The sequence below is a fragment of the Ascaphus truei genome, chromosome 7, assembly GCF_040206685.1.
Source record: "Ascaphus truei isolate aAscTru1 chromosome 7, aAscTru1.hap1, whole genome shotgun sequence".
Lineage (NCBI taxonomy): Eukaryota > Metazoa > Chordata > Amphibia > Anura > Ascaphidae > Ascaphus > Ascaphus truei.
Genome location: NC_134489.1, coordinates 46,053,733 through 46,073,723, shown reverse-complemented (window position 1 = coordinate 46,073,723; position 19,991 = coordinate 46,053,733). Strand labels below are relative to the sequence as shown.

At 46.9% G+C, this 19,991-nt stretch overlaps 1 protein-coding gene across 6 annotated transcripts in view; it reads left to right on the top strand.

Annotated features, from left to right (window-relative positions):
- The window catches only part of PLEKHG2 (pleckstrin homology and RhoGEF domain containing G2), a 135,374-nt gene that overhangs the window by 84,204 nt on the left and 31,179 nt on the right, over window positions 1-19,991 (top strand). For all 6 annotated transcript variants that reach the window (XM_075608220.1, XM_075608217.1, XM_075608221.1 and 3 more), the window contains exons 5-10: window positions 6,224-6,290; window positions 11,315-11,361; window positions 12,033-12,183; window positions 12,629-12,760; window positions 13,044-13,226; window positions 18,210-18,302. In XM_075608220.1, coding sequence (XP_075464335.1) covers window positions 6,224-6,290; window positions 11,315-11,361; window positions 12,033-12,183; window positions 12,629-12,760; window positions 13,044-13,226; window positions 18,210-18,302 — 673 coding nt within the window. The remainder of the gene's footprint in view (window positions 1-6,223; window positions 6,291-11,314; window positions 11,362-12,032; window positions 12,184-12,628; window positions 12,761-13,043; window positions 13,227-18,209; window positions 18,303-19,991) is intronic.

The following is a 19,991-nucleotide window of genomic DNA, read 5'->3' as shown; positions in this document are numbered from 1 at the left end:
TGAATTTTAGACTGTGTAGTGTCTAACTCTAAATTGCATTGTAACCACAAAAATGACGTTGGAGCTGTGCTAATATTTTTACGCCAATGTTTTTTGTGTGTGTTTTCCATACAAGTCTGAATGAGGCCCTATGTGTGAGAGGGATTACCAACTTCACATGTATGTATCTATATCTTTATTTATACGTATATACCGCCATCCATGTACATAGCGCTTTAAAACAGTAACACACGTGACCTAATAAAGAATAAGCATGTCATACATAAAAGTAGACATTAGGAAAATGAGTCCCTACCCCAAAGAACTTACAATCTAAGTGGTAAGTAGGGAGAACTTACAGAGACGGGAGGAGGGTGTTATGGTAAGTGTATCTGCAAGGGGGCATGGTAAATGCATATAAGATGTATAGTATCAGCCAACGGAGCCACCCAAGTGCTGCATTATAGAGGTGTGTTTTAAGATGGGGTTTAAAGGTGGAGAGAGAAGGTGCTAGTCGAAGGACATTCCAAAAGTGTGGGGCAGAGCGGGAGGGGCAAAGGTTTTATGGAGAGGGCTTTAGATACAAAAGGGGTAGACAGAAGGCATCCTGTGAGCTGTGATTGTGATTCAGAGGCTTTGTCTATCTCTATCAGCAAAGGAAGGAGGAGGAGAGAGGTGGTATAAACTGTCCGGGATAGACAAAGAAGGGGTTAGGTGCTCATACAGTATGTAGAAAAGAGTGGGAGGAGGGGGTTTTCTTCTATTTTACAGAGGTGGCTGGTTGTGGAGAGAAATTATTTCCTGCAGACAGAGCCAAGATTTGAACTCCATCTGTAACTGATTAAAAGCAGGATCTGGGCTGTATCAAATCCAGTGCCGTTTAAGCAAAGGGGCTAATGCTAATTTCTAAAATGAATACATTTAGATGTACACAAAACATGCATCTGATTGTCTGTCTCCTGCTCCCATGGAACCTTGAGCACATCAGAATGGCTGTAGGAAGAGAGACGTTTATTATAAATAGTAGTGGGACTATGTTTCAGCCCTGGCATGTGTAACCTGATTACAGGAAGGGAGAGGGACACTTCTAATTTTCACAGTGATTTCAAATGTAACTTGTACAGTGCTCTAATGAGGTACTAGTTATCTCATGGGCACCTTGTTGCATTGTGTAATCTCATGACCTGGACATGCAGGGGGTCCAGTAGCTCTCTTCCGGCACTCAAAGGTTAAGGGGAAAAGGAGCAATTATTTTTTTAAAGAAAATTTGAATTTACTGTGGAATAACTGCAGGGTTGTGTTAGGAAGGATAATATATTATTATTATTATTGTTATTATTATTATTATTATTATTATGTCACCGTACCTCCTGTATTTTTTATATAATTGTACTTCAGTAAAACTTGTCTACTTATAAAACTGTATTATATGTAAAAGTAGAAAGTACGTTACATTTGACTGGATACAAAGATGGAATAATAAGTTATCACAGTCTGGTTGATACATGGCCCTACAGATGTGGTGCAGTTTGTGCTAAATTGTCTTGGAATAATAGGACACCTTTCCATAGCTGCTGCTGTTGCATTTTCAGAGGTCTCTTGAAAACTTGCTGTGTGAAGGGACGAACCCAGGACTATGTTTTTATAATCTGGAGCCTGCTGACCCCTTTCATACTAAGAACCTGGTTGGAATCTCCACCCTATATAACCACCCCCCAAAAGAAAACCTTAATGGAATCAGCTTTCAGGCTGGGCCATATTCCAACCTGAGATGCACTCCATCAGCTTTCAGGCTGGGCCATATTCCAACTTGAGATGCACTCCATCCTACAATGAGCAGCCACTTTACCTTCTTGTTTCAACATTGTCCCTCATTCCCTCTAGATTGTAAACTGGCACGAGTAGGACCCTCGGTACCTCTCCTATGTAATAATAGCATGTTCTTGTATAGCGCTGAGAGACATTTTGCAGGCACAGGTCCCTGCCCCGTGGAGCTTACAATTTATGATATTTTTTCTTTGGTGCCTGAGGCACAGGGAGATAAAGTGACTTGCCCAAGGTCACAAGGAGCCGACACCAGGAATTGAATCAGGTTCCCCTACTTCAAATTCAGTGCCAGTCAGTGTCTTAACTCACTGAGCCACTCCTTCTCCCTACCTATCCTCATTTGCAGGACTCGACAAATTGTAAAAAATGTCACTTGCCCCCAAAAAAAGGCACTCGCACCCCCAAGAAAATGTAACCCCCCTCCCACTGTCGAGTGCTTACTTGCGGTGGGGTGTGGCGGCGTGGTGCGGCATCTCTCGGCATTCTCCTGCAACACCCGTGTAAATGGCTGCGCGGTATCATGTTGCCATGACAACATGACGACGTGACATCACATGGCATCCTGTTGTCATGGCAACGCAGTGATGTTCGACACCACGCAGATATTTTCATGGGATTTGCTGAGGGAGAGACAGGACTTGCAGGAGAGAATGCTGTGAGACGCCGCACTCCGCCGCCGGTAAGTACTCGACAGCGAGCAAAATGCACTCGCCACAGGCGAGAGGGCGAATGCATTTGTCGAGCCCTGCTCATTTGTATGTAACTGTTTATGTAATATACATAACTCAACACCCTCAATGTTGCACTTTACAAATAAACAATAATAATAATAATCCAGTGTCATCTCCTTGTATCCTTGGACTTACATTGTAAGTTCTGTGGAGCAGAGACTCATTGTATCTTCAAAATATTTATGTACAGCGCTGTGCGTACAAAATATTATTCATTGACACTGAAAGAGGCAACCTGTAATCAATTCTCTTGGTATCTTCTAAAGAGAAAAGTATGGCATTTAATTCACGACACACATGTGATTAGCACACTGAACATACTGTACCGAGACACTGCAAGATACAATATCACTCTGGTATGTGGAAAGAATGAGGGCTTAGCGTAATTAGCTCAGATTTAAAAGTTAAACAGAAAAAAGGGGCGAATCAGAGCACTTGAACTCACAGCTCCTGATCTGCTGAGCTCAGCACATCTGGGATCACTTACACACTGCGTTTGCTTCTCCTGAAATACATTTCCAGATAGAGTTTCCATCACTTTCAAATAAATTGCGCAGCAAAAAAAAAAGTAGAAGGGACACGTAACGGGAACAAAGGGGAGATATGTTTAAACATCAAACACTGACAGACTACGCTTAACCCTTCAGGCCCCGGCAGTGTCTGGAAAAGTGATATACTGTTTCAGACTGTCTAGGCCCTTGGGGAGTTAAGAAGCATCGACAAATTGTAACTAACGGGACCAGAGCTGAGCTAATTAAATACGGGATTTGGGGGTTTTATGGCTCTCCTGTGCATAGAGAACGTGTACCTGGCTGTGAGTGAAACCCGCCCCTCATTTAGCAACAGAGCCAGATGTTCAAAAAAACAGCACACAATTTGTACAGCATGCATGTCTTAGAGGGTTTTCAGCCTGTCATATAGGTTTCCTATAAATAGCTGCAGTACAATAGTCAGAGTACAGCCTGATATTAAACTCTGGAACAGGCCGTGTGTTTAGGAGGCTGATCCCATGAAACTGATAAACTACGGCAGTTCCAGGAAAGGAATTTCTTTCTATGCAGATTTATGAAAATTGTGTCTGGCTGATTTTCTAAGACATTGGAATTGTACTTTCAAGGCCTGTCCATGAGTGGATTTGGTTTCCTGCTTAAAAAAAACAACTCTCCGTGGCTATGTGTTTGTTCGGAGTTTGAAGCAGGGGAGGCTGGTTTAAAAACCGGTGTCGGCTCCTGTGAACTTGGACAAGTCACTTTATCTCCCTGTGCCTCAGGCACCAAAAAATAGACTGTAAGCTCTGCGGGGCAGGGACTCGTGCCTGCAAAAATTCTATGTACAGCGCTGCGCACAGTCGGCACTATACAAGTGTAGTGCGCTTTCCCCCACCCCCTGGGAGATATGGCGGCTATGGTGTGTGGTACATTACCTGCGGCTCACAGGAGGCCTGAACCTCCGCAACTGGGAGCTTGGGGTGTACCTTATCTGTCTGGTGACAGCGCCTCCACCTGCGCGGGATCCTAACAGTGTTGGATAACCCTGTGCAGGACAATATATGAATAATACACATGGTTATAGTATAATAGCAGTTTACTACATGCATAAGAACAACCACTACCACACCACTAGGCCTCGCAGGGCTGTATCCCCACAGTGCCAATCAACCCTGCGTCCATACCCAGATGAAATGTCCCCCCCCCCCCCCCCAAAGTACTGAGGTGCTCCTTGGCACCTAACCTCCCCGGTGTCCACAGAAACTAACCCACCCAAGTGTGGGAGACAGCGCTGCCCCACTAGAACAGAAGGTGTATAGTTGGTGCACGTGGTGAGGTGAGGCACCTGCCAGGTGCTCCAACACCTGGGCGCGGATGCAGTAAGGTGAGACCTGCGGATCCAGTGATGTTACCCGCGATGCCTCTGCCTCTACTGTGGGTGGTGTCCCTCCTGGACGGTGCCACCATGCAGAGGGTCTCTGTACTGTAGGTGGTGGTCTGGTTCCAGACCACAGGCCGCATCAGCTACGCGGCGTCCTGCTGTGTCCCTGACACTATAGAGGCTAATGAGGGCAGTGTCCCTATCTAAGGAGCCTGTCCCTGTAGCAGCCACAAACTGTAGTGAGTCTGGGCCTAGCTGGGGCCACTGACACCCTGCACATGCACACCCTACCCTTCTGATGTCCCAGCACCGACTGGCGTGGCTCGCAGCGCACCAACTGTATCAATCCCCCCAGCAGGGGAATCCTGGAACCCTATTGGCTGATTCACGCCATGTGTTGCCTTGCCCCTGTGCATTCTGTGGGCTGTAGTCCCCGCAGAGCCCTCTGTGAAATGGCCGCCACTTGCGCTGTTGCACTGCGCATGCGCAAGTCTGTGATGACCGGCGGACTGTGGAGTGACACTGCGCATGCACCGGGGAGTACCAAGATGGCGGCGCCCTGCTACGGGAGCCGCTGATGCCTCTGGCCTCTGGCGACCGGGTCGCCTACCACAGCTGCTGCAACCTGCCACAACACACTGCACATTCCCCTGCTGTAGCGGAGGTAAGCGAGGGAACCGGGGCCCGGAGGAGGGACCCCGCTACACAAGGATTATATTAAACCCATCCACCCTTTTATCAAGAGCAAAATCCGCCCCTCGTTTGCATTTGTCTTGTATCTATTCAAATATAAACAACCACAGCAGATTGTTGTGTGTCTGGCGACTACAAGTTTATGACCAAATGAATCTTTGTTTTATCAGTGTGGGGTTTGTTTTGCTTCGGATTTCCATCAAAACTCTCAACAGAAAAAACGGATGCAAAAAAACAGCACCAGATTTATTAAAGATTATGAATTATCCTTTTAAGTGTCAGTCCTACATACCGATTAGAAAAACAAAAAACATTTAAACATTTTATCAATGTGATTGGCTCTTTACGGTAGAGAAACTGATGAATCGTGAAGAGATACGATCAACAGAAGAATGATCCCTTACATAGTGCACTACTGACCAAATTAGTTTATTTATAATAATGACGGTCTAAAAACAAATGCGAAAAAACGGTCTAAAATCAAAGTTTAATAACACATAGCACCAATGTAATAATTATCTTATCACAAAAGAGATTAGGTAAGGGCCCATAAAAAGACTCCAAAGCATGTGGCTACTCTGGAGACATTCAGGGCCATGTTTACTAAGAAGTGCTTCTCCATAAGACACCTTCTGTGCTGGAAGAAAGCTAGAAAGCTTACAGCCCATTTACTTGCATGAGCCACAAAGGACTGTGTTTACTAGGTCGTGCTGGAAGGTTTGTATGGCTTTGTAAATATGGCTATAAACATTTATAACATTTCTCTGGGACTGACAGTTTAACTCTTTCAGTGCTGAATGGGTTATTCATCTCCCATCTGCCATCATTGTGTATGTTTCACAGTACAGATCAGAGCACGGTGTCAGTCTCGTAGATTTGTTTGCTGGGGCGTCTCATAGTCTCACTGATAAAAACAAAAAACCAAATCAGCACTTTTCCATGAAAAGGCCCTTTTTTGGTCAGGAACCCCTAAAATCTCACTGAACGGTTGATGTGCGTGTTATTAGGAAGCCAGAGACAGCCCAGATGTGGTGTCCCCTCATAGGGCCTCTGATGATAAACATGCAGAGACACCTCTCTGACCCCTTACTAAATACCACGCTGTGGTCTCTCTTGTGTTACAGCGAGCTGCTGGAGGACCTGGAAAGCTGTAATTCTGCCCACGGCATCGCTGAGTGCTTCGTCATGAGGGTAAGAGCCCCCCCGCCCACCCCCCTGCTGGGGGCGAGCACAAATACCAGACCACCTCACTTTTACGCATTACATGTTCTGCGCCGTATTGTCTATGTAGCAACATTTCTTCTTCTACAAAGAAAAAACAGGAGAGCCCACCCATGATGACCAATCATGATGAACATGATGTTCTTTAAAGCAAAATAACCAAAAAGGATTTAATTTAATGGGGGTTTTTTTTTTGGAGTTTTTTATTTATAAAGGCTAAAAACCACGGTCTCCACATGGCCACCTCTGCTGCTTATTCTCACTTGCTCCATCCCAGCAGGCAGCACATAGCTGCTTTCCGTACAGCCTACAACACAACATATCCAAGAAGCTGTCTTTTTTCCTGAGCTTCCCTGATAATAATATAATATATCTCATATATCCCACTAAAAAAGAGAATCCTTATTCTTTGAAATGACACATGCACACAAACAGACACACTGAAAAACAGACACACACACGCAGAGACACAGACACACACAGGCACACACGCACGGAGACACACAGAGATAGACACACCCACACACACAGACACGCACACAAACAGAGACTGAAACACACACACTGAGACACATACACTGACACACACAGACACAAATGATCATAAAGGCAGAACAGTTGCTTTTTTTGTTGGTGTAGGGGACGGGGCAATTTAAATAGCTTGTGAGCCACTGGTTAGCGGTATTTGACCACACACACACACACACACACACATACACACACACACATACACACACACACACATACACAGACACACGTGATCATAAAGGCAGAACAGTTGCTTTTTTGGTGTGGTGGAGGCAATTTAAATAGCTTGTGAGCCACTGGATAACTGTATATGACCAGACGACCCAGCAAATGGTCAACTTGTATCAGAGGAAGAGAGTCAGCAGGTAGCAGCAGGGTGAGTCTCTGCTGTGTGTGGGGGTTTGTACAAAGCGGAGACTGGAGAGCAGTGAGATGTATCCTCACTTCTTTGGGGATCAATTAATCAAAGCCGAACTGGGACAGAAAAAACACAAGAGTTTCTCAAGATAAAATCTGTTGCTTTCATTGTTCTTTATTTATTTTGTGTACAAATGGGGTGCTGTTTTGATTTAGCCCCCAAATTGTGCACATTGAAACATTTCTTACCTAAACCAATGACCTCTTCAGTACAGGTCTAAATTCAAGAAGAGTTTATGTAATAAGCTTCAAATCTGGGCATTGAGACAATAAACTGACATTATTGGTGCATTAAAATAACAAACTGCTGTATATTTTGGTGTAGAAAAGATCGATACTGTATACGCAATAATATTATTAACATCATGGGCTTTATTAATGGTTCAGTCTCTCACTGTTTTATTTACTGGCGCTGTTCTTTTGTTTGTTAAGAGCTTTACACCAACACCTTATTTATTACAAATTATTCTAGGCATCTGGAAGTGGCTCATCTGCATTATATAATTAATTATAACACCCCTATTTTTCTTCCGCACTACCACAATGGGTGATGCATAAGGACTATGGGAATCGGCTACAATGCTGGCGACCGTAATCTCTTCCAGTATGTCCCTAACATCCTTCCATCTCTCGGAGCGATTCGCCTAGATCTTTCACGAAAGGGGGTGGTGTCACTCAACCGAATTGTGTGCTGGGTACTTTTACTACAACCCACGTTCATCTCACTGGTGGAGAACACTTCTTTCCGCTCAGCCCGTTTATTGCTAAGGCACTTCTTCCATTCTGCCGATTAGCCGAAATCGAATTGTAGTTCAGAAGGAGCTTCCTGCACTGAAGCAGCGTTCACGTGAGCCAGAGGTTTCACGTCAGTTACAGGGTATATTTTACCCAGTTCTTGAGTGAAGTCAAGCTGGACAGGGTGAAGCGCAATATTCTGGATGGATACGGCAAATCGACGAGGAAACGTAGATTTCCATTCTTTTACTTCCGGCACCACCTTCCATCCTCTTTTCTCATCCTGTTCCGGTGTTGACTCCAATGAAAAATACCAGTCACTTCCATCATCGGCAGGATAGTTGTCTGCCATCAGACGCCGCACTCCCCCTGGTAGAATCTCGTTCACCCCTCTTTCGCAGTTGAAGAATCGCCCAAATCGCTCTTGGGCAGAAATCCAGTGGCCCTGTTCCATGAAGACGGGATGAATCTTCAGAGAAGATTAAGGCCGAGTTTATAGTACTTGCTACGGTGACTGCAACGTTGCGCAGCGCCGTAGAAAGTACATGTTGTCCGTCGTGGGTGCTAATAATTGCCACGACTGCGTGATGTCAGCCGTCGCGATTGCTGGAAGCCAGAAGATTTTGATATTTCCAGCAATCAGCGGCACGTGAGCAGTCCAGCCAATGAGGGCAAACCGCTCACGAACACGCCCCCGGTCGCGATCTCTTGTCTCCTGCACCAGAATGTGTAGGAATCGCTGTAGGACGGCGACGGCTGATGTCACGCGGTCGCGTTGCCGTAGACCCCGCTATAAACTCGGCCAAAGGCATTTCTCACACTTCTTTAAGAAAAGCCCTGACCAGCGATCGCACCACATCTGCATTGGTTCCCAATATGATGGGGGAATTCGGGAGCTCCCTGAGTTCGGGACACATCAGCGCTTCTACCTCCATGGGGTGAGTCATATTAGTGTTAAGCTGGTGTATATCCATCTGTACTCGAATCACTCCATCTATGGGATAGTCCTGACTGCTGAGACCCCATAAAGTCATTTTCTCCGCCGACTGCAGAGGCAGATGTTGTAAGTGAATGTCATAGAAAGACCGGTACACTATCGTTACCTGAGAGCCAGTGTCCAGCAAAGCTGACGCATAGATCCCTTTGATTAGTAGGGTCTCCCAACAATATCCCTTCTCGCCTTAAGTCCAGCAGACGTGCGGTTGTTCCTCCAGGCCTAGGGAATCCTCCCCTGCAGTTCGTCCTGCTCTGCTAGCGATCGGGCTAACGGGAAAGTCTCTGAGGTATGGCTGTCCCTACAATACTTCGCTAGGGTGGCTCAGAGCCTTACTCTGGCCTATGCGGCATTCTCTGGCCTAGACACAACCTTCCCCTCTGCGGTCCCAGCCAGCTCTGACCTTGCCCTTGCTGTATCCAGAGGATATCCTGTTCCCTGCAAGGATATCCTCTCTCTCTCTCTAGTCTTTGGGAGTACCAACATGGCCGCCGTACCACTGTCTAGAAGTCAAAATAGCTGCATCAACTCCCCCCAGAGGTGAGGAGGACTACCCTGCTACATCAGGAACCCCAACCCTCTCTAATAGCACGTCTGAGATCAGATGCATTGCAAGGAACCCCAACCCTCTCTAATAGCACGTCAGAGATCAGATGCATTGTAAGGAACCCCAACCTTCTCTAATAGTGCGTCTGAGATCAGATGCATTGTAAATTCTTCTGTATTTGATATAATTTTCAAATGACCAGAACATTGCAGGGAACCCGGGGAACCATTGGCTTCCTAGGAACCCTGGTTGAAAAACAGTGCTCTAACCTTTACAGAGAAACATATTCAATACTTAAAGGCAATAATGCAGGCCCTTTAAGGGATTAACCCCTACACTGCCTTCAGGGACTAATACTGACTAGAGATTTTTTAGCAGAGTGCTACATAATTATATACAGAATACATCATTACATACGTGCATAATTACAGACTAACAGCAGCAACACAAGGGCTAGTGAAACAGCCATATATGTATGTAGGGGTTTATTTATCAATTTCTCCCAGATGCAGAAGAAAAAATATCTTAATGACAACTGAGATTTTGTCCTTTGATAAATGTGGGGCAGTTTTTTGTCACTAGTTTATCAGTGGGGACTCTGACACACAACCCCTGTACTACTTTCCTGAGTCACAGAAATAGCTATGTACCTAAAAGTTTGATTAAAGGAGGAAAACGTGAAAAATCCCATACAGTACGTTTAAAAAAAATAAATCTTTTTTTTTTAAACTCCTAATGCCATTTTTAATGATTTTTTTTAATGTACTGATCATCCTTTGATTGCTACAGCAACCATTTAGAATGTCATATCCATTTTCTCTTTTGAAACAAGCTCTGACACTCCTTTTTCGAGCTCTGCCCTTTTGCAACAAAGCATCACAAACATATATGTTGCTGTTTTCTAAACAGCAGACTGTCTATTGCTCTGAAAGCTGTAACAATAATGTCTTACACTTAGTAATATAATGTTGCACATCAGCTGCAGCATTTCGCAGACTGCAGCACAAAGTTAGAAGGTGGCCATTTTGTTAGGCACACAATCAGGTTTTTACTTCTTTATAACAGGAGCACCAAACGATTGCCAGCTTAGGTAACCGTGTAGAATTATACATTGTCAAATGCTTTACATGTAAAAATAAGAAGAAAGAAAAAAGGGTATTTCCGCTTTAAAGTTCTAACAACACATTAGTGTGCTGTCGCTGTGAAGCAGAGGATCGGGGAATAGTTCTTATATTAGTTCTGTTTGCTCTGCCGGGATCTCAGAATCTTATTCAATATACGGTGTGTCCGTCTTCCCTGGGGAATCCGCTTCATTGCATATTGGGGTTATTTTTCAAAGTCTCCCCCGGCTGCACAATCAGGGCATTCGTGGTGCACCATATTGCACTGGATTTATTAAAGTAGATAATACTGCAAATTTAAATGGGAACGATTGTCCTTGATTAATCTGGTACAGTGTTGTGCAGATGGGGACTTGAATAAATGACCCCCATCATGTGTCTGTAAGCGCAATAGGCAGTGTTCGACAAATCCATTAAAATACAGGCCCGTGGCGACTGGATTTGACCCCGTGGCGACCTCCTCATGGCCGACGCCAAGCAGGGCGGGATTGGGGGCGGGACTAGGTGGCGAGTAGATTTTTTGGTTCAGCGAGTAGATTTTTGGGTGATTTGTCAACCACTGGCAATAGGTATATAGATATTTTGTCCGTTTCTATTCTTTATTCGCAGACTTGCTTCTCTCACCCGCACTGTGTTGTTCTCTTGTTTATAGAGCGAAGACTTTGATATTTACACGCTGTACTGCATGAACTACCCGAAGTGAGTCTGCATCTTCTGGTTCCCTATTGGTGAAAAGAAACTGAATTGAACTGATTCTAATATAATAATTCTATTTTTATACACATTTATTTTTCGTTGATAAATCTGCTGTGGTTCCCCCCCCCCCATAATTGCACAAGATTTGCACTGAAGAAATGATGATGTATAACCCCTATTGCGTTTTTACCCACCACCATGAACATGTGACAGCTGCTAGCATGGAGATTTTTGAGGAGAAATTATCTAATTTCAGCATGAACGAGGGAAATTTATTAGGGAGAAAGTAGAAACTTGATACAATATTAGGGAGCCACCTCAATAACTTTGGAGAAATAAAATCTATATGAAACAACAGTGGTGATGGTACTGTACTTCGGGGTACAGTACAGAGAACTATCACATTCTATTTTCACACCCAGAGTATCAATACCTTTTATTTGCACACTTACAATTCCCCTTTCTTTTTTTATTTGAAGGAAGATTTAATGTATTTTAGAGTTCTGCTTCCCAGTGCTATTTTTAGTCTAAATATTGCTTAAATGCTACCTAAAATACTGTCCAAAGAACTGTACCCTCCATTAAAATACAGTCCAAATAGCAGTACTGTGCAGTATCACTCTAGGGTCTCTCTTCCCTGGGAAGCCTTATCTCTGACACTGCTTCTCTCCCAGCTCGGTGTCTGTCCTTCGGGAGTGCATGAAGAGTGAGGTGCTGGTGAAATTCTTCAGAGAGCGTCAGACTATGTTATCCCACTCGCTGCCACTGGAGACCTATTTACTCAAACCAGTGCAGCGTATATTAAAATATCACCTCCTGCTGCAGGTAAGAGGTGTCCAGTGTTGTGTAAAGAAAAAAATGTACTTGCCTTGCACTCCCCTTGTTTAATGATTTAGAAATACACATAATTTAACTTATAAAAGTTAATTCAACCTGAAGGGTTAACGCTTTTTACCCAGAAACGTTGCATGCTTATATGTCTCACGTATTATTGAAAACATTATCTGGGGGCCCTTTCTAAGCAAGATATCGACTACATCTTCTTTACTAATAGAATGTTCTGTCTTGTTCCCTGATGTCTGACCCTGTCTGCCTTGTTACTTTGAGCTATGACTCCTTACTGTCCCCTGAGGTCTGACTCCCTCTTGTCCCCTGAGCTCTGACGTGTCTCCCTCCCTGTTCCTTAAGCTCTGACACCGAGTCCCTCCTGGCCCCTGACTCCCTCTTGGCCCCTGAGGTCTGACCATGACTCTCTCCTGACTCCTCACAGGAGCTGGCCAAGCACTTTGATAAAAGCGCCCCTGGGTATGAGGTGGTAGAAGAAGCTATTATCACCATGACAGCTGTGGCGTGGTACATCAATGACATGAAGAGGAAACAGGAACACGCGGTCAGACTGCAGGTACAGTTGGACATATAGTCAAAAAAGAGCTGGGAATAAAAATTAAAAATGGGAGGTAGAGAAAGGGAGGGAGAGAGAAGCAGATGAAGAGTTGGGGGGGAGGTGAGAGAGAGATCCTGTCTGTCTGAATCACTGCATTATCCTGTGGTTGGAGGAACAGATTGAATGAGGTGTATATCCCTCTTTCTCCATCTCCCTGTGTCACCCTGTAGAAGCTGGGCTCCCTTCTGTCTACATGACCCCTGTTTTATGTCTCTCCCTGTTGTCCCTTCTCTCCCTCCAGGAGATCCAGAGTCAGCTGGTGAACTGGAAAGGTCCTGATCTGTGTGCATTTGGGGAGCTTGTCCTCGAGGGAACGTTCCGTGTGCAGCGAATGAAGAAGGAACGTGCCTTCTTCTTGTTCAGCAAGATGCTGCTCATCGCAAAAAAACGGGGGGACCTGTTTATCTACAAGATGCACATCTTTGTGAGTTATTTCACCAGCAGATTATCAGCATAATGGTGCTGTATAAATGGATCTATTCTCTGCCGCTGCAGAGTTTATCTAATTTTGGTGTCTTTCCTGCAAGCCAAGGTCTTAAATTCCTATTTAATCCTAAATCCTGGTTACCTGTTCGCTATTTGTGCTGCAACATTAATTCTATGCATTGTTGGATTTTCCAGTAAAAGACGTCTATCTTTTAATTAATGGACCGGAGAGTTCTTTATAGATTTAATAGTATGTACGGAGCATCATGCATTGAGACCTACAAGGTTTGGAAAACTCTGTACACGTGAAGTACATACCTGTGAGGTTTGGAAAGCTTTCTACAGACGAAGACAAAACCTGTGAGGTTTGGAGAACTCAGTGAACCTGAAGAAGAGACGTGAGGTTTGGAAACCTTTGTACACGGGAAGAAGATACCTATGATGTTTTGAAAGGTCCATAGAAGTAAAGAAGTGACATGATGTTTGGAAAGCTTTTTACATGTGAAGAAGAGGTACGAGAGGTTTGGAAAGCTCTGTTCATGACCTGGGACGCTTGGAAAACTCTGTAAACATGAAGAAGAAACTTCTGGGGTTTGTGATGGTCCGTAGAAGGAAGGAAGCAACATCTGAGATTGGAAAGCTCTGTACACATGAAGGAGAGACCTCTGAGGTTTAGAAAGCTCTGTACAAACAGTTACACTGATAACAGATTAACTCTCTAGTTGGTCCAGTAAAAGGTTTCACAACTTTGAAAAACTTACAATCTTCAGGACCAATGCAGTTGTTGAAATGCCTTAAAAAGTAGTTGTACTGTTTTTCAATTAAGTATTGGAACATAGCTGTTTGGTTCTAGTTTTAAAGGTATAATGATTACAGCATGTATGTTCTATAAACCGGAAGGGAGAGAGAAAATAAATAACTCTCCTTTTATAATGGAAGTGGGAATGTAGGTGTAACAATACACTCACCACAAACAAGGCGTGACCGCGAGGGCGGGATTTGATATAACGCCAACCTCCAGCCACGAGGGCGCGTCTGGAGTGTAGATTAGTCGAGGTAGCCGGGTCAGGGTTGGAGAGGTCAGAATAGTCAAAGGTACTTGCCGGGGTCTGGAATGGAGAGGTGCGGATCGTTGCAGGTACTTTGCCGTAGTCGGGGTTGGAGAGGTGCGGATCGTTGCAGGTACTTTGCCGTAGTCGGGGTTGGAGAGGTGCGGATCGTTGCAGGTACTTTGCCGTAGTCGGGGTTGGAGAGGTGCGGATCGTTGCAGGTACTTTGCCGAGGTCAGGGTTGGAGAGGTGCGGATCGTTGCAGGTACTTTGCCGAGGTCAGGGTTGGAGAGGTGCGGATCGTTGCAGGTACTTTGCCGTAGTCGGGGTTGGAGAGGTGCGGATCGTTGCAGGTACTTTGCCGTAGTCGGGGTTGGAGAGGTGCGGATCGTTGCAGGTACTTTGCCGAGGTCAGGGTTGGAGAAGTGCGGATCGTTGCAGGTACTTTGCCGTAGTCGGGGTTGGAGAGGTGCGGATCGTTGCAGGTACTTTGCCGAGGTTAGGGTTGGAGAGGTGCGGATCGTTGCAGGTACTTTGCCGTAGTCGGGGTTGGAGAGGTGCGGATCGTTGCAGGTACTTTGCCGAGGTCAGGGTTGGAGAGGTGCGGATCGTTGCAGGTACTTTGCCGAGGTCAGGGTTGGAGAGGTGCGGATCGTTGCAGGTACTTTGCCGAGGTCAGGGTTGGAGAGGTGCGGATCGTTGCAGGTACTTTGCCGAGGTCAGGGTTGGAGAGGTGCGGATCGCTGTAGGTACTTTGCCGTAGTCGGGGTTGGAGAGGTGCGGATCGCTGTAGGTACTTTGCCGTAGTCGGGGTTGGAGAGGTGCGGATCGTTGCAGGTACTTTGCCGAGGTCAGGGTTGGAGAGGTGCGGATCGTTGCAGGTACTTTGCCGTAGTCGGGGTTGGAGAGGTGCGGATCGTTGCAGGTACTTTGCCGAGGTCAGGGTTGGAGAGGTGCGGATCGTTGCAGGTACTTTGCCGAGGTCAGGGTTGGAGAGGTGCGGATCGTTGCAGGTACTTTGCCGTAGTCGGGGTTGGAGAGGTGCGGATCGTTGCAGGTACTTTGCCGAGGTCAGGGTTGGAGAAGTGCGGATCGTTGCAGGTACTTTGCCGTAGTCGGGGTTGGAGAGGTGCGGATCGTTGCAGGTACTTTGCCGAGGTTAGGGTTGGAGAGGTGCGGATCGTTGCAGGTACTTTGCCGTAGTCGGGGTTGGAGAGGTGCGGATCGTTGCAGGTACTTTGCCGTAGTCGGGGTTGGAGAGGTGCGGATCGTTGCAGGTACTTTGCCGTAGTCGTTGTTGGAGAGGTGCGGATCGTCGTGGTAAGCCGGAGTCAGGAGTATAGAAGAGCGGAGTCCAGAGAACAAGCAGGGTCAGGCAAGACAAGACAGCGAACAGACAAGGTTTCCCACAGGAGGCAACGATAGCAGTGAACACTATGCACATAGGAGTGTTTATGCTCAGCCAATTTGTCAGAGGGCAGGCTGAGCATACAGTATATAGGGAGTAAACACCAATGAGGGACAGGCTGACGGGACCCGTCAGTAAAACCGGACTGTGGTTGGCTGTCCGGATGACAGCGGCGGGTGTGGGAAGTATCCCTGATGAGCAAAGGTGTTGCGGCGCGTGCGCACGCTGACTGCTCACCGCGTGTGCGTGTTGTGCACCGGTGACATAACCGCGTGGGCGCAACCTGGAGGCGGGCCCAGAAGGAGCTGTATTTCCAACAGCGCGGGATGCGCACGCCCCTAAGATGACGGCTGGTACCGGCAGGGTGAGAGGAGCGTCACAGATGGCAGAAGCAGCGGGGCACCCGGTCGCGGGTTGGGGTTTGTGGCGGACGCGCTGAGCGCGCCGCGGATCACGGATCCTGACAGTAGGTTTGCAATAAAAATGTGTGGTTCCGTTCTGTAGTCCCTTACACCCTCGCACTTCACCCTCTTCCATTACAGCTGCTGGAACTGTAGTGCAGGATGTAATCTGGGGTCTGATTCTTAACAGTCTGAAAGCATCATCAGTAGCATGTGGTCCATGATGGAATTGTCATCTTGATGTTATTTGCCTGCAATGATATGTTTAGTTAGGCCTAACCAGTAACTGGCTAAGGAGCGCCCCCTGCTGTGTGAGGACCTTAGTTTTCCCCAGTTTACCAATACAATGCTAATGCTTTGGGGGTAAGCCCAACCAACTGGCCCAGGAATCAAGGGGCCACACACAGACGCACGTACACCAGATAAATGCACCATACAATAGGCAAGCTTCATATATATAAAAAACGACCAAAAACACATACACCAGATACACAAACCATATACATGTGTACTCACATCCAATACACATACCACACATGCCTGCAGACCAAATACATACACTAGATGCATTCAGAATGCATGAACAAACACGCGATATATTTACTAATCGCACACATCACACATACATACCATGCATGCATTATATACATATATGCGCGCACACAAGATATGTGCACCGTATACATACAGATGTAACACACTTTATTGCACCTGCTGGCATGATGCAGCTGGTAAGATAACGTGTTGGTTTCATTGCAACACGCTGCAGGAGTAAAAATTGTGCTACATCTGTTATCACACCATACATGCTACATAAATGCAGGTGAAGACCTACTAATAAGTCTCAATCTGCAGAGCCAGTATAACCAACCTCACACTGATGAGACCCACAAGGTCGAAACAGCCTCTCTGTGAGTGGGTTTATTGGCTTTGCATCTCATCCCAGGCTATGTTTAAAAGCTGTGTTTAAAGCAGCATGCATTGTTTTAAGGGTTTTTCATGTAATGTGGACTTGATACAAAAGGTGGAATGTGCTCATTTGCATGTCATTTCCCAGAATCCCTTGCTGCAGTGGAAGCACTGTATGCTAGGTGATAATGGCGAAAAGCAGGGTTGCAGACCTGTCTGACATGTGAATGTACTCACAAGTAATATATATATATATAACGGAAATAGCCGTGTTAGTCTTGTTGCGATAGTGCAGAATAAATGAGTACACACAGACATCCCTTTCTCACCCCACCTTATCTACATCTCAGTTTTTTTTCCTGCTTTCCTAACCTCTGTTTTAGCCATGGATTCCTTTGTAAATCAGTATTGCTGACCTGAGGAAGAGAGGAGAACTCTCGAAAGCTTGTCCCATGACATAAAATGTTAGTCCAAATAAAAAAGGTATCACCTAGTGCAGAATAAATGAGTTCTTCAGTACTATCGCAACTGGACTAACACGGGTATTTCCGTTATATATATATATATATATATATATATATATATATATATATATATATATACACACGCACATCATACATGTACATACAAACACGCATCCATGATATATACAAAACAATATTTATAAATACACTTGCTGAGAGGAGCCCGCCAGGGAGACCCTGAGAGTAGCTGCTATGTAAACTCTTCTACTTCGCCTACACCTAATAGCCATTATCTGCAGTGAGCGACATAGCTAACCTGCACCTTTCCTCTCTGCAGCCAGTCCAAATGTATCAAATCTGACTGGCCTTGGGGGGGCAATCACCCCCAGGCCAGACTGCCCCTGCCCAGTGCTATTGCAAAACATGATTATAATGGTAGAGATGCTGTGTACTCTTACAGTGTAAAATACATGATACAAGCAATTCACTGAAAAAGGAATTCCTTACCTAAAGAGTTTATAAGCGACTCGGTGTGCTGTCGTTAGAAATAACGCGTCAATGACGTGGCTCCTCTCTACTGTTTTACCTCCCTTGCCATAAGCAATCTATACACCAATACCGGAAAAGGTTACATATCTCAGGAACTGGGGTCAGAAAGGCACTTCATAGCAATATAATATCTAGAGGACAATACTGCACAGCTCTGTTATTGAATGGACTACCTTGCTGATCTCTCTTTGTTTTTCTTAGTGCTGTAACCTGGCTCTGACCGAGCACCTGAAGGACTGTTTGAGCTTTAGAGTGTCAGATCTGACCATTTCCAAACAGCAGCAGGTGATTCAGGTGAGAATTTTCTTTATACTGAGATACCAGATCTGAGGCTCTGAGGGCTGGGTACTGAGTGCTGGGTACTGAGGCTCTGAGGGCTGGGTACTGAGGCTCTGAGGGCTGGGTACTGAGGCTCTGAGGGCTGGGTACTGAGTGCTGGGTACTGAGGCTCTGAGGGCTGGGTACTGAGGGCTGGGTACTGAGGCTCTGAGGGCTGGGTACTGATTCTCTGAGGGCTGGGTACTGAGGGCTGGGTACTGAGGCTCTGGGTACTGAGGCTCTGAGGGCTGGGTACTGAGGCTCTGGGGGCTGGGTACTGAGGGCTGGGTACTGAGGCTCTGGGTACTGAGGCTCTGAGGGCTGGGTACTGAGGCTCTGAGGGCTGGGTACTGAGGCTCTGAGGGCTGGGTACTGAGGCTCTGAGGGCTGGGTACTGAGGCTCTGAGGGCTGGGTACTGAGGCTCTGAGGGCTGGGTACTGAGGCTCTGAGGGCTGGGTACTGAGGCTCTGAGGGCTGGGAACTGAGGCTTTGAGGGCTGGGTACTGAGGCTCTAAGGGCTGGGTACTGAGGCTCTGAGGGCTGGGTACTGATTCTCTGAGGGCTGAGTACTGAGGCTCTGAGGGCTGGGTACTGAGGCTCTGAGTACTGAGGCTCTGATGGCTGGGTACTGAGGGCTGGGTACTGAGGCTCTGAGAGCTGGGTACTGAGGGCTGGGTACTGAGGCTCTGAGGGCTGGGTACTGAGGCTCTGAGGGCTGGGTACTGAGGCTCTGAGGGCTGGGTACTGAGGCTCTGAGGGCTGGGTACTGAGGCTCTGAGGGCTGGGTACTGAGGCTCTGAGGGCTGGGTACTGAGGCTCTGAGGGCTGGGTACTGTGGCTCTGAGGGCTGGGTACTGAGGGCTGGGTACTGGGGCTCTGAGGGCTGGGTACTGATTCTCTGAGGGCTGGGTACTGAGGGCTGGGTACTGAGGCTCTGGGTACTGAGGCTCTGAGGGCTGGGTACTGAGGCTCTGGGGGCTGGGTACTGAGGGCTGGGTACTGAGGCTCTGGGTACTGAGGCTCTGAGGGCTGGGTACTGAGGCTCTGAGGGCTGGGTACTGAGGCTCTGAGGGCTGGGTACTGAGGCTCTGAGGGCTGGGTACTGAGGCTCTGAGGGCTGGGTACTGAGGCTCTGAGGGCTGGGTACTGAGGCTCTGAGGGCTGGGTACTGAGGCTCTGAGGGCTGGGAACTGAGGCTCTGAGGGCTGGGTACTGAGGCTCTGAGGGCTGGGTACTGATTCTCTGAGGGCTGAGTACTGAGGCTCTGAGGGCTGGGTACTGAGGCTCTGGGTACTGAGGCTCTGGGTACTGAGGCTCTGAGAGCTGAGTACTGAGGGCTGGGTACTGAGGCTCTGAGAGCTGGGTACTGAGGGCTGGGTACTGAGGCTCTGAGGGCTGGGTACTGAGGCTCTGAGGGCTGGGTACTGAGGCTCTGAGGGCTGGGTACTGAGGCTCTGAGGGCTGGGTACTGAGGCTCTGAGGGCTGGGTACTGAGGCTCTGAGGGCTGGGTACTGAGGCTCTGAGGGCTGGGTACTGAGGCTCTGAGTACTGGGTACTGAGGCTCTGAGGGCTGGGTACTGAGGCTCTGAGGGCTGGGTACTGAGGCTCTGAGGGCTGGGTACTGAGGCTCTGAGGGCTGGGTACTGAGGCTCTGAGGGCTGGG